Source organism: Musa acuminata, chromosome BXJ1-10, assembly GCF_036884655.1.
Source record: "Musa acuminata AAA Group cultivar baxijiao chromosome BXJ1-10, Cavendish_Baxijiao_AAA, whole genome shotgun sequence".
Lineage (NCBI taxonomy): Eukaryota > Viridiplantae > Streptophyta > Magnoliopsida > Zingiberales > Musaceae > Musa > Musa acuminata.
This window is the reverse complement of record NC_088336.1, coordinates 22156995-22177166: the sequence shown is the minus strand read 5'-3', so window position 1 is coordinate 22177166 and position 20172 is coordinate 22156995. Positions and strand designations below refer to the sequence as shown.

Below are 20172 nucleotides of genomic sequence, written 5' to 3'. Positions count from 1 at the left end.
TATTTTCGTTTATTTATTTTTCTCTCTAAATCCTAAATAATAACGTCGTGAGGGATACCTCGTCGTTTCCGTGTGCGGTCAGGTTGGTCACGGGTGACGACTCGGTCTCGTGTTGACCAGGCGGCGTCAACGAGTCCGTGAGGACACCCCGCCGACGCAGACGGCGGCGTCAGCGAGTCCGTGGGGACTAGCTGCCGACGCGAGACGGCGGTGTGCAATCGAATCGGTCATGACCGGCTCAGGGGAAGGCTATTTGTGGCGGACGGTTGGCCGCCGTCGTAGATCTCCTGTACTGTGCATTGGCAGGCAAATTTATGGCCTTCATTGATGGCACGATATAATTGCATACGTTACATTATGGTGCTCACAATGTTGCGCGGTAAAAGAAGCCAAGGGTTGGTAGCGTGTGCACGGGGACGCCTTAAACAAAGGTGGCATTCGCATTAGCATTCGCGTTGATTGATGGTCATCATGGGGCAAAGTCTCCAACCATTAAGCTTCGTGTGCGTAAGATGCTCTCAATGAAAACACTATTAGGCATATAGAGTACACAATTGACAGCACATCGCAGTAATACGCTTAGTCTACGTGTGTACTTTGGTTGGTATTAGAAAATTTTTATGGATGCAAAAAAAAGAGAAAAAATTGCATCTGGAAAAACATTTAAAATAAACAATGGAGGAAAGATGAGAAAATGAAGTATAAATTGTTTTTGAGACCAATCATGGGGTTGCCACATGGTAATATGCGAGCAAGTCATATGACAACAACGAAGGAAAAAGGAATAGTAATACTCGTTATGAGCGATGGACGCATGATACAAGGGTAGAATTGCACATTTTGCGATATAAGCGATCAATGTGATGATAAAAATTATGACTCGTGAGGTGAAACGATAAAGAAGCATGGTAAAACCATGATTTGTGATTTAAATACTTTAATATTTTTGATCGTTTTATATTTTTTCATAAAGAAATAAAAATATATTATTTAAAATTTTAAATGAATATATATATTAATTCGTGAGAAAAATCAGCAAAATAAGAAATATTTTTAATCCAAATAATTTTATAAAAATGTTGAAATAGAAACTAACTACATTGAGTTTGGGGTGGGTTATAAGCTATTTGAAACATCTAGAAAAGCATGTCCCATTATAACCAAGCTTAAACGACTTGCAAAACCACCCCAATCTCAGTGTAATTATTTATGATTTATTTATATTCTTAAAAAAATATTTTTTTTTTAAATTTGTATATAAATATCTTTCACATTTTGTTGATCTTTTTTCATAGATTAATATAATCTTTAGCAATATAATTTATTAAGGAGAAAAATATTAAAATCATAAAAAAATATCAAACCATTTCATGCAAAAAATCACAAATTATAGTTTTACCCGTATTTCTTCTTCACCATTCTAACTAAGAGAATCATGCCAACCTTATGCCAATATTTTTCTTACTCGGTCTCGCTCTCATTGCTTGTAGTTAGTATTACTATTTCTCTTCCTTATTTTAATATCGCGCTTGCAACACATAATGCCATATGGCAACTCATGATTGGTTTGAAAAACTATTTATACCCGTCTTTTCTTAACTTTTTTGAACAATTCATTTTACATTATTCCCTTTATTTTATTCAAATTTCACCTTCGATTTCTTTGGTTCAGACATAACATAATCAATCCTTTAATTATATTACATTTTTTTTTACAAAAGATAAACGATAAAGATGAAATTCGAGTTTAAGATCTTCGGTTAAATTGTCAATATATTTATCAACCAAGCTAACTGATATCGTTATTATATTATGAGATTGAAGAAATATGTTTAGGATGGCGATTATATATTTTCATATTTTTTAATACTAACTTTGTATTTAGTTTATTTAATACTAATTTTCAAATTTTAATTCCTAATGTGACACGTTGCTTATGATGAGTGGGCTATGTGTTCAATGGCACCTGCAGAGCTCGCTCTTTTGCAATGGAAGATCAAATCCTTGTTTCCTGCTCGAAAGATCAAGACAGTGGAATCTGAACTCTCTGCCCTTTCCCCTCCAAGCTGTGCTGGCAAATCCAGAGAAAGCTCTTCGGCCGGCCTTTATGTCCATCCCAGTATGACCCACTCATCCTCATTGCTTTGCCAGATCTTCTTCGCCTGCGCAGGAGGCGCAAATGATGGCGGAAAGTACCACAATCCTCCTGCCGGAAGCTGCCATGGAATGATACAGTCTGTGCTTTTTGACTAGTTATCGAGTGCAGCACTCGAGTGCCGAACTCAATCATCTCTGTTCCTGGAGCCATGCAAAAACTGATCGAAACCCTACACTGTGTTTGCCGCAGCAATGGGCCATCAGCTCGCCCATCCACCCACATGCAAACACTGCCTTGGTTTCAATCCTCGATAGTTGTGTGGAAAGAGGGGCTACAGATCACCCCGAGTGTTGCCGCCATGCATTTACCTCCTAGTCTTCGCCATCATGTTGTTCCAGAGTAAGCCAACATGATCATGGTGCTGCCATCTCAAAACCTGCCTCATTTCTCTCCTACTCACCCCGCAGTAATTGAAGCCTCCACCTATTTGTTCTTCTTTTTATGCTGCATTAAAAGAAGAAATAAAGAAATAATAATAATAATAATAATAAATAATAATACGTTCGAAAATTGCAAGACATATCTTTCACCAACAGCTGCTGCAGTCTTTCGACATCCCCTTCCTCTTCCTGGGTGGCCCCTTCGAGTGGGATATTAATATTAGGAGGATTGTAAGCGGTGACCACACCATGAGAAACGGCTTTGGGCGTTTCCAGCGAAATCGCTCAGAGCCGTTTCTCATGTTGTGGTCACCTCGCGTATATTCCCACTAATGCCCCTTTCAGAGAGCCACCTCCACCATCACGTGACCCATTCTCAAATCTCTTCCCGGCCGCCCGCCCGCCTCCCTCCCTCTCTTTGCTCGCTTGCTTACATTCCCACATGCATGATTCCTGTGCCTGCCACCATGAGTGTGTCTGTCAGCCAGCCACAGAGAGAGAGAGAGAGAGAGAGACGTCCCACCAATGCCCATCTTGCATCCCATATAAACCCCACGCCCCACCACCAAAAGGCCACCAAGCAACTTCTTCTTCTTCTTCCTCTTCTTCTCTTCATCTTCTTATCTAGTTTTATCGAAGACCCACAACCCAAAAGGTGATCACTTTTGTAGGAACTCATGCAATTCCTTGTTATACAGCTCTTCTTCTGTTGGGATAGAATCTTCGAAGAGTCGAGTCTTCTGATAGAAGTGTATGTTGGCTTTGACTCTGCCTTCTCCAGTTTCTCTCCTCCTGATGGGGATTACCTCTTTAAACCATTTTCTTCCACAATTAACCCAATGTTGTCCTTCCCTTCTTTTCGTGTCTAATTGTACGACTTCATGTTAGTCTCTCCATCACACACACAGACATGGCTCTAACCTGTTGAGATCAACTTTTGCTTTAGATATGCATGTTTTGATTTGTTGGCAGTTGGATTTCTGGTGTGTCTTTTGTTCCTTGTAGAATTTTCTGTTGCAGTACCTCGACTTTTTCTTCTTCTTTTCGGGAAAAGCAACAGGTCAATTGCAAATATACATCTGCTTTGCTGCTTCTTTCACTTTCAATTGAGCACTGTCCTAGCCAGAGTTCTATAAACTAACATTCATACTCTATGCAGGCGAGTCATGGAGAGGCTCAACACGCAACTGTACTTGCAGAACTGCTACATCATGAAGGAGAACGAGAGGCTGAGGAAGAAAGCAGAGCTTCTCAACCAGGAGAACCAGGCTCTCCTGTCTGAGCTGAAGCGGAAGCAGACGCTGACCAGCACCAGTGCCACCTCCAACCCCAATCCCAAAATCCCAGACCTCAACGCCACTCCCCCATCATCCACCATGACCTCCAGCGGAATCAAGCACTCAACTTAGTAGAAACATCTCTTCTACAGGACTTTTAATCTTTTTTGGATGTTTTGGCGTGGTGATAGATTGTGTGCATCCTACATATGTAGCTAGATCGGCAGGAAATGAAGCAGTCATGTATGTGATTGTTTCTAAAACTTTGTCCGAACAAGAAATATTTCCCTCGTTAAAAATGATGCACTCAGGATGTCCAGAGTTACCATCGTACCTGAACGAAGTCATCCCCTGTCGAACAAGAACTCAGCTGCATTTGAAATGGCCTGCAGAGAAGATGCATATGAATCGTGTGGGACCAAGGATGTACAATCCGAGCAAGGATACTTGTAACTCCAAGAACACAGCATTGCAATCCAACATGTGAAATAACAGGGATTCAGCTATGTAGATCCAAAATGCAGAGGAGAGGGTGATGGGTCAAAGAGTGATGATATATGTGACGTAGATTCGATGTGAGGTCCAATGAAAATGACAAGGGAAGAAGAAAACAACAAAAAGGTTGACCAAATACCCACCAAGCTCTCAGTCCAAAAGTCCCATCAGACGTCCCACGCCTCCGTGTAATCATCACGTCAAAACAAAGAAGCCACTAAGAGTCAAAGGCTCCAACCCTCTAAATATTAACAGCATATATAATATGCTAACGATTGAGATGTCACCTTAAAGGCTATACGAACAATCCTCAAGAATGAAAGACCGATTCTACTAATCTCTTGTTTCTTATTTTGCTCTAGAAATACCTTAACCTTAAGCTTTGTAATTCCAAGTTCTGTTTAGAGGCAAAGATCGAGATAAAATGTTTTGCAAGTTCTGTATGGGAATCAGAATTTTAGAACATAACATCCTTTCTGCTAACATCATCAGAATTATTTGATAATCAAAGAGGATTTTCTATATTTAGATTTCTTATAAAAAATAAAATACTCAAACATAATCAGTTAATATTTGGATTTACGGTGTAATATGAATACATCCTCCAATATCTCCTAGTAATATATCTCTAATTAGATATAACAAATCCCTATAAAAAAAAAATGCTTCTGATGCACTACACTAATTTTACTAATCTAAATTATCAAAAGTAGGGTCACTTAAGAAACTAATCCTGTGGGTTAGCTAGAAAACTAAATAATTAATTAATCCAAAATTAATATATTTTTCGTATCTTGAGGGGAATGCTCGACCCTTCTCTTTTATTCATCAATGAGTCAAGAGAAGAAGCCTAACAGCAGGAGAGGGACCTCCATCCTGAAGGAAGGTAGGTCACCCCGCTCATCGCCGTTTCGTTTCGGAGAGCCACCCCAACCATACCGTGACCCATGCTCAATCTCCTCTCCGCCGCCCGCCCGCCTCCATGCCTCTATTTGCTCGCTTGCTTATATTCCCACACATGCATGATTCCTATGCCTGCCACCATGAGTGTGTCTGTCAGCCAGCCAGAGAGAGAGAGAAGAACGTTCCACCAATGCCCATCTTGAATCCCATATAAACCCCACGCCCCACCACCAGAAGGCCACCAAGCAGCTTCTTCTTCTTCTTCTTCTTCTCCTCTTCCTCTTCTTATCTTGTTTTATCGAAAGACCCACAACCCAAAAGGTTATCACTTTTGTAGGAAAAATCAACTTATTTAACAATACCATTTTTTTTTCCTGGTCTCCTACTTTCTATTGAGCAATGTTAGATTGTCTGTCTTCAGGTAGTAGTTACCATATGATAGCATTCTAGATTAAGACAATAGCATAATCTGCAAAGTAACAATAACATATTGTGCAAACACAATTCAAAAAATGAGCATACTCGACATTAATAGAAGTGACATAGCAACAAAAGGATGGTTGTTCAATTTAAAATTTTAGTTGAATTATTTACTGCTTTATCTTGCTTACAGTTATTCCCATTAACTACCACTAACATGATTGTTCAAACAACGATTCATTCAGAGGAAGTACTTAAAGAAAGGGGATTTAACCTAAGATGCTTTTTTGAATGAAGATCATTATTAACCCAGTCATACCATGTAGCATAGGAATTGGACAGGAATCAATATCAGGAAAAACAATGTAGAATACATGTAAAACAAACATACCTAAAAAACACTAAATTTTCATTAACAGAAGTAAAAACCAAAAGGAAACAACTTTCCTGTTGTCTGATTCAAGTCGATGAGGGATCTTGAGCTTCTCTTTCGTGTTGTGACTTTCTTCTGTTGCTACCATCCAACTTCAGTATCAACTCCAACTACAATATCGGTGCCAACAGCTACAGCCTTCTCTCATATCATTGTACAGTCCTGGTCGTGTGGCTGGAAATAGAAGATATAAGAAACTGACCACACCAGCTGCAGCAGCTACAGTTGTTGTCCCTGTAAGTTCAAATATAGGCTATCTACCTTAATTTAACAAACACAATGTATCTTAATCTAACAAGCAAGCATGAAAATCCAGACGAATTAACACTGCAAACACATGGTTGTACATGCCCACACGGTCGAGGAGGGCAGCAGGCTTGGCTTCAATGTCAGCCAGTGTGAGGGCCTCAGGCGCTGGGTTGCGATGAGCTGATCATGGGTTGTATCAAGCCTTTATGGGTTGCCTACACCAAGCCGAGCCACAGGTTGAGATCCAAGCCACGCCAACCTCGGGCTGAGTCGATCCCAAGCCAGGTCTTGCGCAAGTCTATTGAGCCAGCCTGCTAGGTGTTGCAGCACATCTATGCGGGCTAGTGGGCTCAATGCTCAGGTGCATGCCATAGGCTGAGCCTGAGCTCGACTCGGGCTACGTCGATCCAGTTCGACTGGTCAGTCTAGTTCGGGTTGAACTCAAGTCAAACCTCTATATTCAATTTTAATTTTTCCCCTTTTAATGCAACATGAAATCGATAAATGTAATGATATGATCTAATTCAATACAACATGAAATTCTAATGAAATGGACAATAAGCAAATTCATTAAGTAAACATGCTAAATTAAATAATTAAGATGTTGCAAAATGATTAAATCCACATAAATATTAATGGCATAATTTCCATAAAAAATATTACTTAAATCAACATGCTAAACTTAATAATTAATATATTGTAATATAATTAAATCCACTAAAATATAAGGAACATGAACTATAATTGATTGATAATGAATCAAAATCAAACTAATATGAATGAGATTCTCATGTATCATAGTCTCTAAAAATATAATACTTTAAGATCTTATTTTTTCAGAAATGCTAGCAACTCAAATATAAATAAAAACTTTAAACTAAAAAAAGTAGAGGACCTACGTTCCTTCAGGATTGAGGTCCCTCTCCTCCCTCTAACCCCTCCTGCTGTTAGGCTTCTCTTGACTCATTGATGAATAAGAGAGGAAGGGGCATTCCCCTCAAGATACACAAAATATTTTATTTTTGGATTAATTAATTAATTAGTTTTCTAGCTAGACCACACAATTACAGAAGAAAATTTCAAATCTTTATTAACTTTCATTTATTATATAACACAAACAAGGAAACAAATCAATTCAAATAAAATAAAACTCTAATTATGGTAATTTTTAATCTGAGCAGGAGCAGAAAATTCTTGGTCGTTACAATGAACTTCTCTTATCCGGTGCAATGGATTTAGGAACCTGTTGGAATTGGAGCCCACAGGATTAGTTTATTAAGTGGCCCTACTTTTGAGAATTTAGATGAATAAAACTAGTGTAGTGCATCAGAAGCATAATTTTTTTATAGGGATTGTTATATCTAATTGGAGATATGATCAAAATGAGATATATTACTAAGAGATATTGGAGGATGTATTCATATTTGAAAAAATAGGTATATTATCTAGATATTAGAGGATATAATCATATTCAACTTGCTCTCAAAAGGAAAAAAATGATAAATTACATCCGTTAGCCTCATGTAGGTAAATCCAAATATTAGCTCATATCCGACGTGTCACTAAGTTAGGGCATTTCATTCTCCCCAACCCTCTAGTGTCATCTACGGATAGACCTTTCCTGCTTGAATCTCTCACCATTCCCCAATACAAGATCGGATACTGATCCATCAACTTCATTGAGTCTGAACCACTAACCCAAAATATTTAAGACGAAAGCAACAATAGAACACCCATCAGCCTCTTGTAAGTCAATTTAATATTAGTCTACATCCAATATGAGACTAAATTGGGGTGTTAAAGTGGAAAGATACACCACCACAATAGAAAAATCCAACTGAAATAAGGATACTTAGATAAGTGCTATTATACTCCTGAGGAATTACAAAGCTAGTAATTGCAAGGTCAAATTTTGTTGAACTAGAAGCAATAAATTTGACTGTGAAATCATTTTAACTGAGTGGACAAACCTTTTGTCCTTGGAGATGACAACAATGGCAGACCCATCACATTACAAAAAACATGGGCCACAATAGGAGATATTAAGTTCCCTGTATATGACCAAACAGATTAATTCATGTCAGCAAAAGTATCCAATAATATCCATATAGATTCATATCTACCAGAGCATGGACCAACTACAAAAAAATTACATACTATGGGTGTTCATATTTGATCGTTTTTCCAATTACTAGAAACTTGATTTCCAATAAGATTATAAGCTGTCACTTCTAGTGAAGTTTTTTTTTTTTAATTGTCAGGTCCTGCATTTATTTATGCCAATGTTATTGGACTACAGAAAACTTTCATCTATAATAAACATCCATCAAGGAGCAACCACACTGTCACCAGTCTTACAGTGGCTACAAAGTACAAACATTGTTTCAGATATAATTATAACAAAAAACAACAAAAGCCCACACAAAAGAAGTTTCTACATCCAAATAATTTTCTAAAGAGTAGAGTACTAAAGAGAAGGCATCATATTTGATGTAATAACATATTCAACGTGCACAAACCTGTTTGAATGAAGAGAAAAGACACATACCACCCAAATATCACAGTATAACCAAGCTGGAAGCCTAGCAAGAATGAAACAGCAATTTAAGATTGCAATTGCATAAAAAGTCTTGGAGTAGAAAAATGTTAACAGTTATTTTTTTTCATGACTTAAAAGAACAAGTGGAAGACATATCAGCATTAGGATAAAAGAAGTACCTACAATCAGGAAAGCCTTCATAAATCTGTATCTTTGCTGGTAGTAGAGCTCCAAAAAATGATTTAAGTGTGCTGAAACAAAAGAAGAGATGGGAAAAAGATGGATAATAAAATTCCAAGATCACTCAAAGAAGAAATGCTATATTGCATGAATGATGGAAGTATGGAACTACTGTCGCAAAAATACTAAAAGTCTAGAACTTGAAGTGGGTTTGTTTATCAAGATCATAAATAAGAAATGTTATGTTGCATGATTGATGGAACTACTGCCAATGAAATATTACAAGTCTACTGCCAAAGAAATAAGAAATGTTGCGTTTATCAAGATCACTCAAAGAGTTTCTGATACAGCCACTTGCTATTATCATATCCAACAAATTTGAAGAAAGAAGAATGGTAAGGATACATTGAACTTACAATATAAACATGCATAGAAATTGGTAAATGCAATCTAAAGTTATGGGTGGAGACAGAATTTTTTTTTTGCAAAAACATCTTACATTTATAATTAATACATCCAAAGATTAGTTTGCTTCATGTATGAATTGAGAATAAATTTACAAACCCATAGTAAAACTCAAAAGCAATACAAAGTTGAGAAACTAGAGAGATCAGCATCTACTTACCTAAACTGAAGAAAACCGGACTGAAAAATATGATACTGCTAGTTCCAAATCCTCCACAAAGGAGCAGTGGTATCATACAGGCCCTGAAAACAAGCTCTTCAGTAAATGGTGCCTGTCCATAGAAATTACTTGTCAGTTTATCTCACAAAGAAAAAATTGCTACACTTCTAAACAAAGGCAAAGAGGAAAAGAAAAAAAATCTTGTACACAAGACAATAATAAACTATTAATCAAAAGTTTCAGATAGACTTGGATGATTTATTTCTAAACCCAGCTGAATTATCACGTTGCCTCAAAGAATACAAACCACTTACTATGGTGTGATGAGAAAATTACCATTGGTTAAAAACAGGGACTGCCTACAGATTCAGCTTCTAGCATATCAAACTTCCATTCTCTTAACATTAGGTATTCTATTTCAAACTACCTAAATGTATAGATCCCAACAAAAGGCTCGAACCTCAATTATTGCATACACGAGGGAATAAATCAATATTTGTGAAGCTAAGAAAGAACCACCCTTTATCAGTCACAAGAAGCAATTAATAACTGAAAAATTATCTAAGATAATGTCCCAAACAATTATGTCAAGTCATCCAATAAGTCAATCACCAAAAATATCAAACCAAAGCAATAGGCATATCACATTCTGATTTAAACTAATTACCTTTAATATCTCCTAGTGATGCTTTATCTTTCATTGTATAAGAACTTGGAAAAAAGAAATGCACCTCCAAGATAAATGGAAAGTATTAAGACTTTAATAACTTGTAAGAGTGTTTTTTGTAAACTTGTCTAATTAGCATAATATTAAGAATTTTTTTTTTAAAGTTGAAGTAGAATGCAGGCGATTGGGTACTGTATAATGGATATGGAAAATGTGTGCATACGTGAGCTCCAATTAAAAAAAACATAGACAATAAATAAAATAAAGTATGAAAACAATTTAAGGTTATTGGCCTATTATTCATAGGCTTCAAATTTCAAACCAATTCATCATCCCATTCTCCCTAGTTCATGACATTTATGTCATGTTAAATTCTCATGAACGGTACCATCAAACAAAAAAGATATATCTCAGCAAAATAAACAAAAAAAAAACAATCAGTAAAAAAGGATACCTTAGCAACACTACTGAAAATTGTAAATCATGGAGGAAGAATTGTCACATTGGCAAGTGGGTCAAAACATATACGGTTTGAAGTTTGAACAATCCGAATTTTCTATCTATTTTGGTTGCACCAAGTCTCTTGATCAATGTGGCAAAAGAGTGGAAAGATTAGTTTGTTTGTGAACTGAAGAATCTAGTTATGACATTGTTTAGTGTAAATTAAGTTCAGATGATAAGGAAAAATAGGGGAGATGATAAAGGAGAGATAATTGGAGGCTGCTCGTTTGCTCTCCCAACAATCTGTAGCATCAAAAAGAAAAAAAAATAATGCTTGCTGCCATCAAGCAAATTAATTCTGCACCAAACGTCATTTGCATATAATCTGTTGACCAGCACCCTATGTCATACGTAGTTATAGCCAACCACTATTCCTACTCTAACTAGGTGTCAGTTGGATTCTTATTTCTTTCAACTTATCCTTTGAATAAACTCCTAATCCTTCTGGAACTCTTTCACTTAGTGATTAAAGAGTCTGAAAAGAGATACATTAAAATAAGACTCTACCTGGTTAAACTAAAATTGGATGTCAAGAATATCAAACGTGACCCTGGGTTGCACATGTATCTTACATTTATAGAAACCTATAATTTACATAATTCAGTCGATTAGAATCTAGTAAAAAAAATGGATACATGTTACGAAGCATATATATCCAGGGAAAGAAGTGCGCTTACCACCACATAATTACGCCAAGCCATCACATCCCGGGCATATGCACACACCCAATCTGTACACCCTTGTCCACAGATTCCATCTTCCCCGTAAGAATTTTCGCTCCTTTCTATTGATGCACTAATCAGCTTCCATGACCTCGACACGAATGACCCGGCATACAGGAAGGATGTCAGTAGCAGAGGAAAGGCCACAGCTTGCCACTGCACAATCCCCACCATTAAGCTTGCAAGGTTAGAAAATCTCAAAAAAAAACTCGATAACTTACCAAGTGATCTCTCCTGATACCTAGAACACCGAGGATAGATGGCAAATCGTCGAGTTTCCCGAGCTGATAAAAAAGCCATATTTGAGTCCCTGGGATTCGAGGAGGAGATGAAGCGACAAGCGGCTTACTCCGAGGAGGAGGCCGCAGGCAAGCACAGAGGCGGCGGAGGAGACAGCCGCGCAGGCGAACCGCCGGATCATGAAGCTATCGAGCGATGCCGGTGGAGGGAGGCGAAGGATCAGGGTCGGGGAGTAGAGGATCGCGACGTAGAAGAACGCCATGGCCGCACATGCGGCCACCGCCACCGTCCCCGAAACCCGGGCCGCCGCCTCCATCGCCGAGGGATCGCAGATCCGGGGCTCTTCCAACGTCGATGAGGAGTAGGAGGAAACCATGGCGATCGATGGGAACAAGGACAACATCTGCTTCGGGAGGAAGCCCCACGAACCCACATGGAGGCAGAAAAGCCGCCTCCGCCCTCGTTTGCTTCTTTTCTTTTCATTTCATTTCATCCCTCCAAATGATTTCGAATTTTCGTTTTGGTGAGACATTAACATCCACTTAAAAAGAGCGAGGGTCGATATTAATATTGATATATAACCTCTACTTATACAAATCAGAATGAAACCCGTGAGTCAAAGAATTCAAGTGAGCCTCTCCTCTGCCTATTAAACTAAACTACAAAATTAGTAACATTAGCAACATTGCCTTAGCTACATTGCCTTAGCTACATTGCCTATATGTAGCTCCTATTCCTTTTTACAGGGGAGCAATTAGATCAGTTCAAGTTTTCGGCCCTTAATTACTGGTTGCGTGTCAGTGTACGGGTGTCTTTAGATCAATATCTATACCATATGCAAAATCAACGAAAGGTTCCATTATAGTTAATTTGTTGGTATTAAAAATAATTTAATGTGTCAGGAACAGGTAAATTTCATCTTGAAAATTACATTATTTAATGGATCTAACTAGCGTCATCTACAAAGTAGCTAAATATTATGCTTAATGAGAAACTAATTCAATTGTAATAATCTTCATAAACAACTATTTATGTACAGTGCTTTTTGATCATTCATTATTTAAAACGAATTAATTACATATTATCTGATAAAATTTTATATTTTTAAAAATTATATTAAGATATTTATATTTATAAAAATAAAATATTTAGTTTTGTTTCTCGATGTTGATTTTGTTGATGAAAATATCGTAAAATTTACGTATCATTTAGTTTATCATTAAATATGTATAATATTTTTCTTCAATAAAATCGATGTAAGGAGAAATAAGATTAAATATTTTATATTCGTAAATATAAAAATCTTAATATAATTTTTAAAAATATAAAGATTATTATGTTGAAAATAATTATTTATATAAATAATATGTAATTAGCTTTGTTAAAAGCTGACCGGACACCACATGCACTCCAATTACATGTACGCAACATTATATCAGAATTATTATTCTCGTATAAATTCGTATTTTGTTCATGTATCGAAACTATTATCATTTTATAAATTTATTTATTTATTATACATGCAGCACAATCGGTCCGGTCCAAACAGAAAAGAACTGCTCCCGGCCTAGAGTTGAACCGGGAGGATCGTATGCAAACGATGAAACTATACACAACATCCTAACTGAAGCCTGTTTCGACACGTAAACCATCAGCAAACTGCTCGGGCACGTGTCATAAGACTGCTGCTAATCTAAGTTGTCTCTTAGGACGTGGTTCTGCACGTTAATCAAAAGGATCCCTTGGTCGCTGGGCAAATGAAAAGATGCAAAGCGGGCTTGTGGACTTCCTTTCTAATGGCGATCCACTCCCCTCGGCGCTCAAATATGGGGTGAGGGGCTCCCCTTCTCCTCCTGCTCCGCCCCCTCCTCCTCGGCTTGTAGGTTTGCTGCTTCTTTCCTGTCCGTATCTCTCGTCGGCCTTTCAATCGCCTGCTCTCGCGCTGTCATCAAAGGTCAGGCCTCGGCCTCAATTGCTTTTGAAAGTAATCGGGATCCTCTTTCACTTCTTTGTTGATTACCTTCCTTTTCGGATTTGTTTTAGGTTTTTCCAAAAGAAAAATAGTTACTTTTTTTGGTAATAAGCAAGTAGCTTGATCTGATTGAGTAGATTCGATTACAAAGTTGACTGCTTGAAATGAGAATGATTGTAGTACGATCAGGATGATTTTTGGATTGGACTTTTGAGTTTGGATGTTTGTAAGAAACCACTGAGTGCTGCTTTAACCTGAGCTGTAGGACTGGGTATCTTTCTTATGCTTCAGTGGGTTTCGTACATTAAAACAGATTTCTATTTTCGAAGTCCCAATTTTTCTACAATAGTCATTTACAATATCTTCTAATAGAACGTGTGAAGATGTCATATAATGTATCTTAACAATGAAGGCTTTTGATTGTGGAGATCTTGTTCGTGTTGGTTATCTCTAATTGCTGCAATCTTGCTATTTTTAGGCAAGAAAGCCTTACATTTACAGTAATTCATCTCGTAAACCTAGTTAGTCAGGTATAAAATTCATTTGCTGATTCCTTCGATCTGTGTTTTTCAATAGTATATATGTTATTTTTCTTCTTTTTGAGAAAAAATTGCATCATGTAATTTTCATTCAAATTTACATCCACTTTTGGCTCAGGTAAAAAGTTAGAAACAATTTTTCCTTAAAGAAAAGAAATAATGGGGATATCAAAGGTTGTCGGATGTGCGGCAACAGTTCTCTTCTCAGCAGCTATCTACCTCAAGAAATCTGGATTTACTTACATGCCAATACCTCTCTTAGTTGGTGCTTTGGTTGGGTATTCGGTCTCCATTGCATCTCATCCATCCATAAATTTGCCATCGCTCTTGGGAAAGAGATCTGATGGAAGTTTCCCTCTCTGGGCAAAGTTTATTTTCGGCCCATATCTAGTGTCTGTTAGGTTATATGCTGTGCTCAAAAGGTTGAAGAGGAGGGAGTCATTGTACAATGAAGTTTCTGAAAATCTGTATGTTGGGGGTTGGCCTACTTCCCCAAGTCAGATGCCTCCTGGTGATCCTGTAGTAATTGATTGCACATGTGAATTACCGAAGGGCTCTTTTATTAACAAGGATGCATATTTTTGCATACCTCTATGGGATTCAAGGTCCCCAAGTCCAGCACAGATTGAATCTGCGGTTCGTTGGGCATGCCAAAAGAGAGCTGAAAAGAAGCCAATTTACATTCATTGTGCAAATGGTAAGAATCCTCTCTACTTCCAGTTGGTTACTTTAGGCGATACTAATTTATTAATGGTTTTCTTTGGATTCTCTTTTATTTCCTTTTCTGAAGTTAATGTAGTTTGAGCCCAATTGTGCTATTCAACTTTGTACCATAAAAGAAATGATAGAATTCAGCTGCATGCATCAAACTTGCATTGCCAGCTCACCAGGTGAACATTGTTATTTCACTTCGTAATTTGGGGAAAGGATGAAAACAGCAGCTTACATTCTGAAGTGAATATGTTATATATAAATAAGATATTTCAGAAACCCAATTTAAATGGTAGCCTTAATTTTATGCTCGAGGAGCGTTTAAACTAGTTACAGCCTGAGCAAAATTGTGTAAGCATTTCTATATTCTAGTCCTTGAAACATGTTGAAGAATGTCATTTTTCAGAGTGGCTTTTTAAGGATCTTTTAATAATTTGACATTTCATAAGTATCTTTCATATAGGTCATTGATTATCACTTTCCATTATGTAGATATTGCAGTATATATAAGTGGCATGTTACTTGGAAGCAACAAAAAGTTTTCTCAAATGTAGATCAAGAACTATCATTTGTTCCTTTTAGGATTATTTTGCTGCATTTATCTTTAATTGTGTGCTTGAAATATGCCAAATTATTTCTATAATTACAGTAGCAATGCCAGTAGAGTATTTCCCAAAATTTACTGATGTCATTTCAGTCAAGAAAGATTTATTCTAAAAGCACAAAGTAGAACAATCTTCATGCTTAAAAATCACTGTGCTAGTCAGCACAAGTAGGTGTGTAACCATATAAGAAAATTGTTTGCATTGTGCATCATGGTGTTCTGCTGGCCATGACATCTGCCTATGCAAATTTTTTGGTTATTGCTAGAATGTACCACAAAGCGACACTTCTTGTATATGCTCCATCTTCTTTACTATCTGTCCCAGATGTTGCGATGTCGATTGAAAGGAGTTTGTAACTGATCTAGAGTATTGAACATATTACAAGCTTTCTATCCTTTGCAAAGCCTAGAATACCATTAGTTTTATGAATATGTGCTATTTTTTTCATGCTCAACATTTCTATATACTATGCAGTATGCACAGCATTATACACTTAAAGTTTTTCTTCATTATTGCCTATTTGTTTGTTTGGAAGGTGTTTACGTTTCTCCTTTTATCTGTTCTTTCTGCTGATGATCCGTCAATGCAACAGGCCATGGCAGAAGTGTCTGTGTAATGTGTGCACTCCTAGTTGAATTAGGAGTGGCCGAAAGCTGGAAAGATGCTGAGAAGATGATCCGCGAGAAGCGTCCTTTCATTAGAATGAATTCTCATCATCGAAAAAACATGGAAGAATGGACGAAGCAGAGGATTCCGTCAAAGACAGGATAATTGGTTGTTAGTATAATCATTATTGTTAAAGTAAAAGAAGCCCTGCCAATTACGGCAACTTATACATCATTTGCAATGCAGGTCATGTAGTCTTTTGCTCATCTTTCTTTTCAACAATAATTTATTGGTTGACTCTGATACTGTAATAAATCTCTCCTGTTAATTCTAGACTACCATTCATGAGAAATTTGTGGTCAAAAGTACTTCGATTGTGATATGAGTAGTGACAGGTTTCGGGTTCCCTGTCACTACTTCGCAAGATATCCCTTCCGCGTCTTTCTTTGCAAGATCTTGTTATTTGTTACTATGATGGCGAAACTACTTGGAATTGTGATGCAATTTGCCCATGAAATCAAGTAATATGCTTCAAGATTAAAAATCCATTAATATTCGAAGTGGTGCTACTAGATTGAAAGGCTTTGCGATCCTCACCCAGAGGACACCAGAGATTAAAAGCCATAGATCTTATGTTTTAGAGCTGATTCTCCATATTGATCCTGGTTGAAGTAGCAAACTGGTTATTGGTTGCAGATCGTTGACTATGGCGTTCACAAGCTGAACAAAATAATGCTGGGTTAATATTCTCATAAGAAAGTGGGCAAAGATAAGTCTAGGAATACATATGTGATCCGAATCCGATTAGACAAATGGATCGGGTATACGTGTGTACATGAGAAAACCCGTTTCAAGCCACGCCGTGCATCCGCTTTCCACGCGCGAGAGAGCATTCCAGACCAAGGCTCACCGACCCCATCTTCTTCCTGAGACCACCAGAAGCTCCCAGAACCGGGAAGGGATGACTCTGGAAACGCCTCCTCCACTATAAATGGAAGCTCCATCCTATTCCAAGATCCAGAACAAGTGCGTTCTCTGGAGTTCCTTGACGCAACGCAGTGCTCCCTTCTTCTTCTTCTTCTACGCATCATCTGAAAGAAACCATCTGATCACCGGCTCACAATGAGGCTCTCGCCGTTCCTTGTACCGTTCGTTGTCCTTTTCTTGGCCTCGTGTGCTGCGCCGGCAGCTAACGGGCTGATGCCGTATTCCGGGAGGCTGTGGGACATGATGATGCCCGCCGCCTACGACGATCCCTTCCGCATCCTGGAGCAGACACCCTTCACCGTCCCCAAGGCCGTGGACGCGCTCGCCCTCGCACGCGCTGACTGGAAGGAGACCCCCCACGCGCACGTCATCTCCCTCGACGTCCCAGGTTCGTTGCTTTAATCCTCGCGCTCCATCCGCTCCATTACTCGTCGTCGTCTTTGCATGCCGGTCCCTGACATGGCCGAGCTCTTCGCGCAGGGGTGAGGAGGGAAGACATCAAGGTAGAGGTGGAGGAGAATCGGGTGCTGAGGATAACGGGCGAGAGGAAGGGCGAGGAGGAGGAGGTGGAGGGCGAGAAGTGGCACCGGGCCGAGCGGATGGCCGGCAAGTTCTGGCGGCAGTTCCGGCTGCCGGCTAGCGCCGACCTGGACGCCGTTAAGGCTCACCTGGAGGACGGCGTGCTACGGGTGACGGTCCCGAAGCTCGTCGAGGGGACAAGGAGGCAGCCGAGGCTGATCAACATCGCGCAGGAGGCCGACAAGGGTGGCGAGGACATCAAGGCCTCCAAGGCTGTTGTGTGATCATCTTATATATCTACCTACCTATTTGATGTCGATGGTGTGATGCGTCACATTACTTTTATGTATGCAAATAAATCTTTCATGAGTTCAAGAAATGCTATCACAAAAAGCTGTAATAATAATAAGATATATTGGAACTTTTGTAGGGTTTGCTGACAAGAGGAAGAAAAGAAATGTGGACCTTTGGAGTGCTTTGAGAATAAGAATTCATTCCTTTTCCTGTCTTTCGTCAAGTCCAGAGATAAGGGAGATGGAATCATGCTTCCTTTGATCTTATCACCATGACACAACATAGCTGCTTTACCGATCGAAGACAGAACTATAGGTGGTGGGAATCTCCACACGGCCAAGTCTCCATGCTTCTTCTCTTTTTCCGCTTCGAAGCTAGCAAAAAAGTAGTCGGAGAAGACAACATAACTGCACCCGAGCGAAGTCAACGTCGCCAACTAAGATGTAGGGTATGGAAGCTGGTTGATCGAGAGAGCTTAGGATTTGGTGATCCACTTGATAATGATGTGCAAGCTTTCACTTCGAATCATGAAGCACTCGCAATTAATGGCTAAGGCACAGTGAGAATTCTTCTTGCCATTGCTCAAGCTTGTTCCTGAAGATGAATGATTTATAAGTCTAAATCAAACAAATTGGAGATCGATTTGGCTACTTGATCTGCCTTCTCGCTTTTTATCATATCCTAAAAAACACATTTCCTCGAGAAATCTTACAATCCAAAGATCTTAAACTCCACAGGAAACACTCATATGTTAGTCAGAGTCCTCGAATTCCTCCGGTCAGCAAGGATTTCAAATACACATTATCGAAATTTTATGTACCCTTTTATCATCCAAATAAAAATCTTGACAAACCAAAGATTAATATTTTGTTTGCTTGTTTTTTTTTATGTTTAATGATGCAAAAGAAGCCATCCAAGACTTTAAATATGACACCAAGAAAATTAAAGTTTTGAGTTGGGCATTTTAGATTTTATTTTGTTTTGAACACATCTCAAAGCAGCAGAATCGATCATCGTGTTATCCTTTGCGTCCTGAAATGGTGATCTTTTAGAGAGAGAGAGAGAGAGAGAGAGAGAGAATCGTTTTGCTCCTGCAATTGCGTTCTGCGAGAGAGAACAGGGGGGAACTTGACTGCTCATGCGACCCACGGAGCTCTGACACAGGACTGAGACGAAATCACGGGGCAGTGTCGGTGGTGCTGTCTCTGATGAAGATTCTAGCGGAAGCAAGTGACCCGCCCCTGCCTCCTCCTCCTCATCATCCTCCTCCCTTTGCTTTCCCCTAATCCCCTTCCCCTCTGCGCTCACCCACTGCAACGAAGTACACCACTCCATCGCTCTCCTTTGCTCCCCTGTCCCATACCATCACTCCGGTTGCTCTCGCAGCTACCGCCACGATCCGTGTGTTTCACCAACACGCTTCCACTGCTTTTTGTACTTTGGACGAGACGTGGCACTGTAAAAGTGTCTCGGCATTATGATGGACATAATGCAAACATCTCCAATTTCTGTGAATAGTGATCTGTTGCAAAAGTTGCAGACACTCCCGCTTCTTAATCTTATCGTCTAAGGTCTTTGGTGCTATATAACGTTGCAGACACTCCCGCTTCTTAATCTTATCGTCAAAGGTCTTTTTCTTTTGCCTGTAGGAAGGTGAATTATAATTGTGGCCAAGACTTTTGGAGCCGACACTCATTGCATTGCCATTCCCGGAAACCTTCAAAGAACACTCAAACCCCATTTGCATGTGTTTTGCAGTGTAGAGTTGGGTTCGAATGATTTCACAGCAGCTCATGACATTGGCAGAATAGTTCATGCGAGAGCAAAAGAAGCCAAGTTCATGAAGACCATTTGCCAGTGAAGTAGTGAACCAGGAATTGGTGGGAAGATTACAATCCAAGGAAACCCAGTAGTAGTAGTACTCTTTGACTCATCACACTGGATGAGAGGGAGGGGAATGGGAGAGTGCTCGAGTTAGTGTGGGCTAGAATCATGACTCCTGGCAGCGGCCTTCATGTTTGGGATGAGCAAATGTGGAAGAGAACATGAAGCTTTCTTGATGAGTATGATTGCAAGCTTCTGCTGCTCATGTCAGAGATTGGAAATTCTGTGTGCCTGGTGGTCGCTTTTGATTCATTTCTTTAACATGC

At 39.0% G+C, this 20172-nt stretch overlaps 3 protein-coding genes and 1 long non-coding RNA gene across 9 annotated transcripts; 3 read left to right on the top strand and 1 right to left on the bottom strand.

The window, feature by feature from the left end:
• The first annotated feature begins 2665 nt into the window (after positions 1-2665).
• LOC104000741 (uncharacterized) lies at positions 2666-3782 on the top strand. The gene is made up of 2 exons (XR_010480394.1): positions 2666-3193; positions 3698-3782. It is a non-coding gene; the product is annotated as an uncharacterized LOC104000741 (long non-coding RNA).
• Positions 3783-5901: 2119 nt separating this feature from the next.
• LOC104000743 (CAAX prenyl protease 2) lies at positions 5902-12282 on the bottom strand. 3 transcript variants are annotated; one of them, XM_009422860.3, is made up of 8 exons: positions 11899-12282; positions 11771-11833; positions 11505-11705; positions 9660-9771; positions 9034-9105; positions 8835-8897; positions 8286-8366; positions 5902-6300 (listed from the first exon to the last, which is right to left on the bottom strand). In XM_009422860.3, exons 1-8 carry the CDS (start codon positions 12190-12192, stop codon positions 6167-6169), a joined length of 1020 nt encoding a protein of 339 aa, XP_009421135.2. In that variant the 5' UTR covers positions 12193-12282; the 3' UTR covers positions 5902-6166. The 3 variants fall into 3 exon arrangements, with proteins under 3 accessions (XP_009421135.2, XP_009421136.2, XP_064942589.1); XM_009422861.3 differs by having other exon boundaries at positions 5902-6240; XM_065086517.1 differs by lacking the exon at positions 8286-8366.
• Positions 12283-13572: 1290 nt separating this feature from the next.
• Positions 13573-16555, top strand: LOC135582868 (uncharacterized). 3 transcript variants are annotated; one of them, XM_065086514.1, is made up of 3 exons: positions 13573-13743; positions 14419-14997; positions 16209-16555. In XM_065086514.1, the coding sequence occupies exons 2-3, from the start codon at positions 14460-14462 to the stop codon at positions 16385-16387; spliced, it is 717 nt and encodes a 238-aa protein (XP_064942586.1). In that variant the 5' UTR covers positions 13573-13743; positions 14419-14459; the 3' UTR covers positions 16388-16555. The 3 variants fall into 3 exon arrangements, with proteins under 3 accessions (XP_064942586.1, XP_064942587.1, XP_064942588.1); XM_065086515.1 differs by having other exon boundaries at positions 13586-13672; XM_065086516.1 differs by lacking the exon at positions 13573-13743 and adding an exon at positions 13845-14291.
• A 598-nt stretch (positions 16556-17153) lies between these two features.
• On the top strand, positions 17154-18236 carry LOC135595507 (22.0 kDa class IV heat shock protein-like). Of its 2 annotated transcripts, XR_010480393.1 has the most exons (3): positions 17154-17597; positions 17690-18074; positions 18159-18236. XR_010480393.1 is itself a non-coding variant. In XM_065086513.1 (2 exons), the coding sequence occupies exons 1-2, from the start codon at positions 17345-17347 to the stop codon at positions 18010-18012; spliced, it is 576 nt and encodes a 191-aa protein (XP_064942585.1). In that variant the 5' UTR covers positions 17155-17344; the 3' UTR covers positions 18013-18171. The 2 variants fall into 2 exon arrangements, 1 of the variants encoding a protein (XP_064942585.1); XM_065086513.1 differs by having other exon boundaries at positions 17155-17597; positions 17690-18171.
• The last annotated feature ends 1936 nt before the right edge of the window (positions 18237-20172 follow it).

Excerpts from the sequence above, each read along its gene's own strand:
- LOC135595507 (XM_065086513.1), top strand. The coding sequence starts at position 17,345 with ATGAGGCTCTCGCCGTTCCTTGTACCGTTCGTTGTCCTTTTCTTGGCC. Across the intron at positions 17,598-17,689 it reads CATCTCCCTCGACGTCCCAG|GGGTGAGGAGGGAAGACATC; the intron begins GTTCGTTGCTTT and ends CTCTTCGCGCAG.
- LOC135582868 (XM_065086514.1), top strand. The coding sequence starts at position 14,460 with ATGGGGATATCAAAGGTTGTCGGATGTGCGGCAACAGTTCTCTTCTCA. Across the intron at positions 14,998-16,208 it reads TTACATTCATTGTGCAAATG|GCCATGGCAGAAGTGTCTGT; the intron begins GTAAGAATCCTC and ends TCAATGCAACAG.
- LOC104000743 (XM_009422860.3), bottom strand. The coding sequence starts at position 12,192 with ATGTTGTCCTTGTTCCCATCGATCGCCATGGTTTCCTCCTACTCCTCA. Across the intron at positions 11,706-11,770 it reads GTATCAGGAGAGATCACTTG|TGGCAAGCTGTGGCCTTTCC; the intron begins GTAAGTTATCGA and ends GGGATTGTGCAG. Across the intron at positions 8,898-9,033 it reads GAAGGCTTTCCTGATTGTAG|GCTTCCAGCTTGGTTATACT; the intron begins GTACTTCTTTTA and ends CATTCTTGCTAG.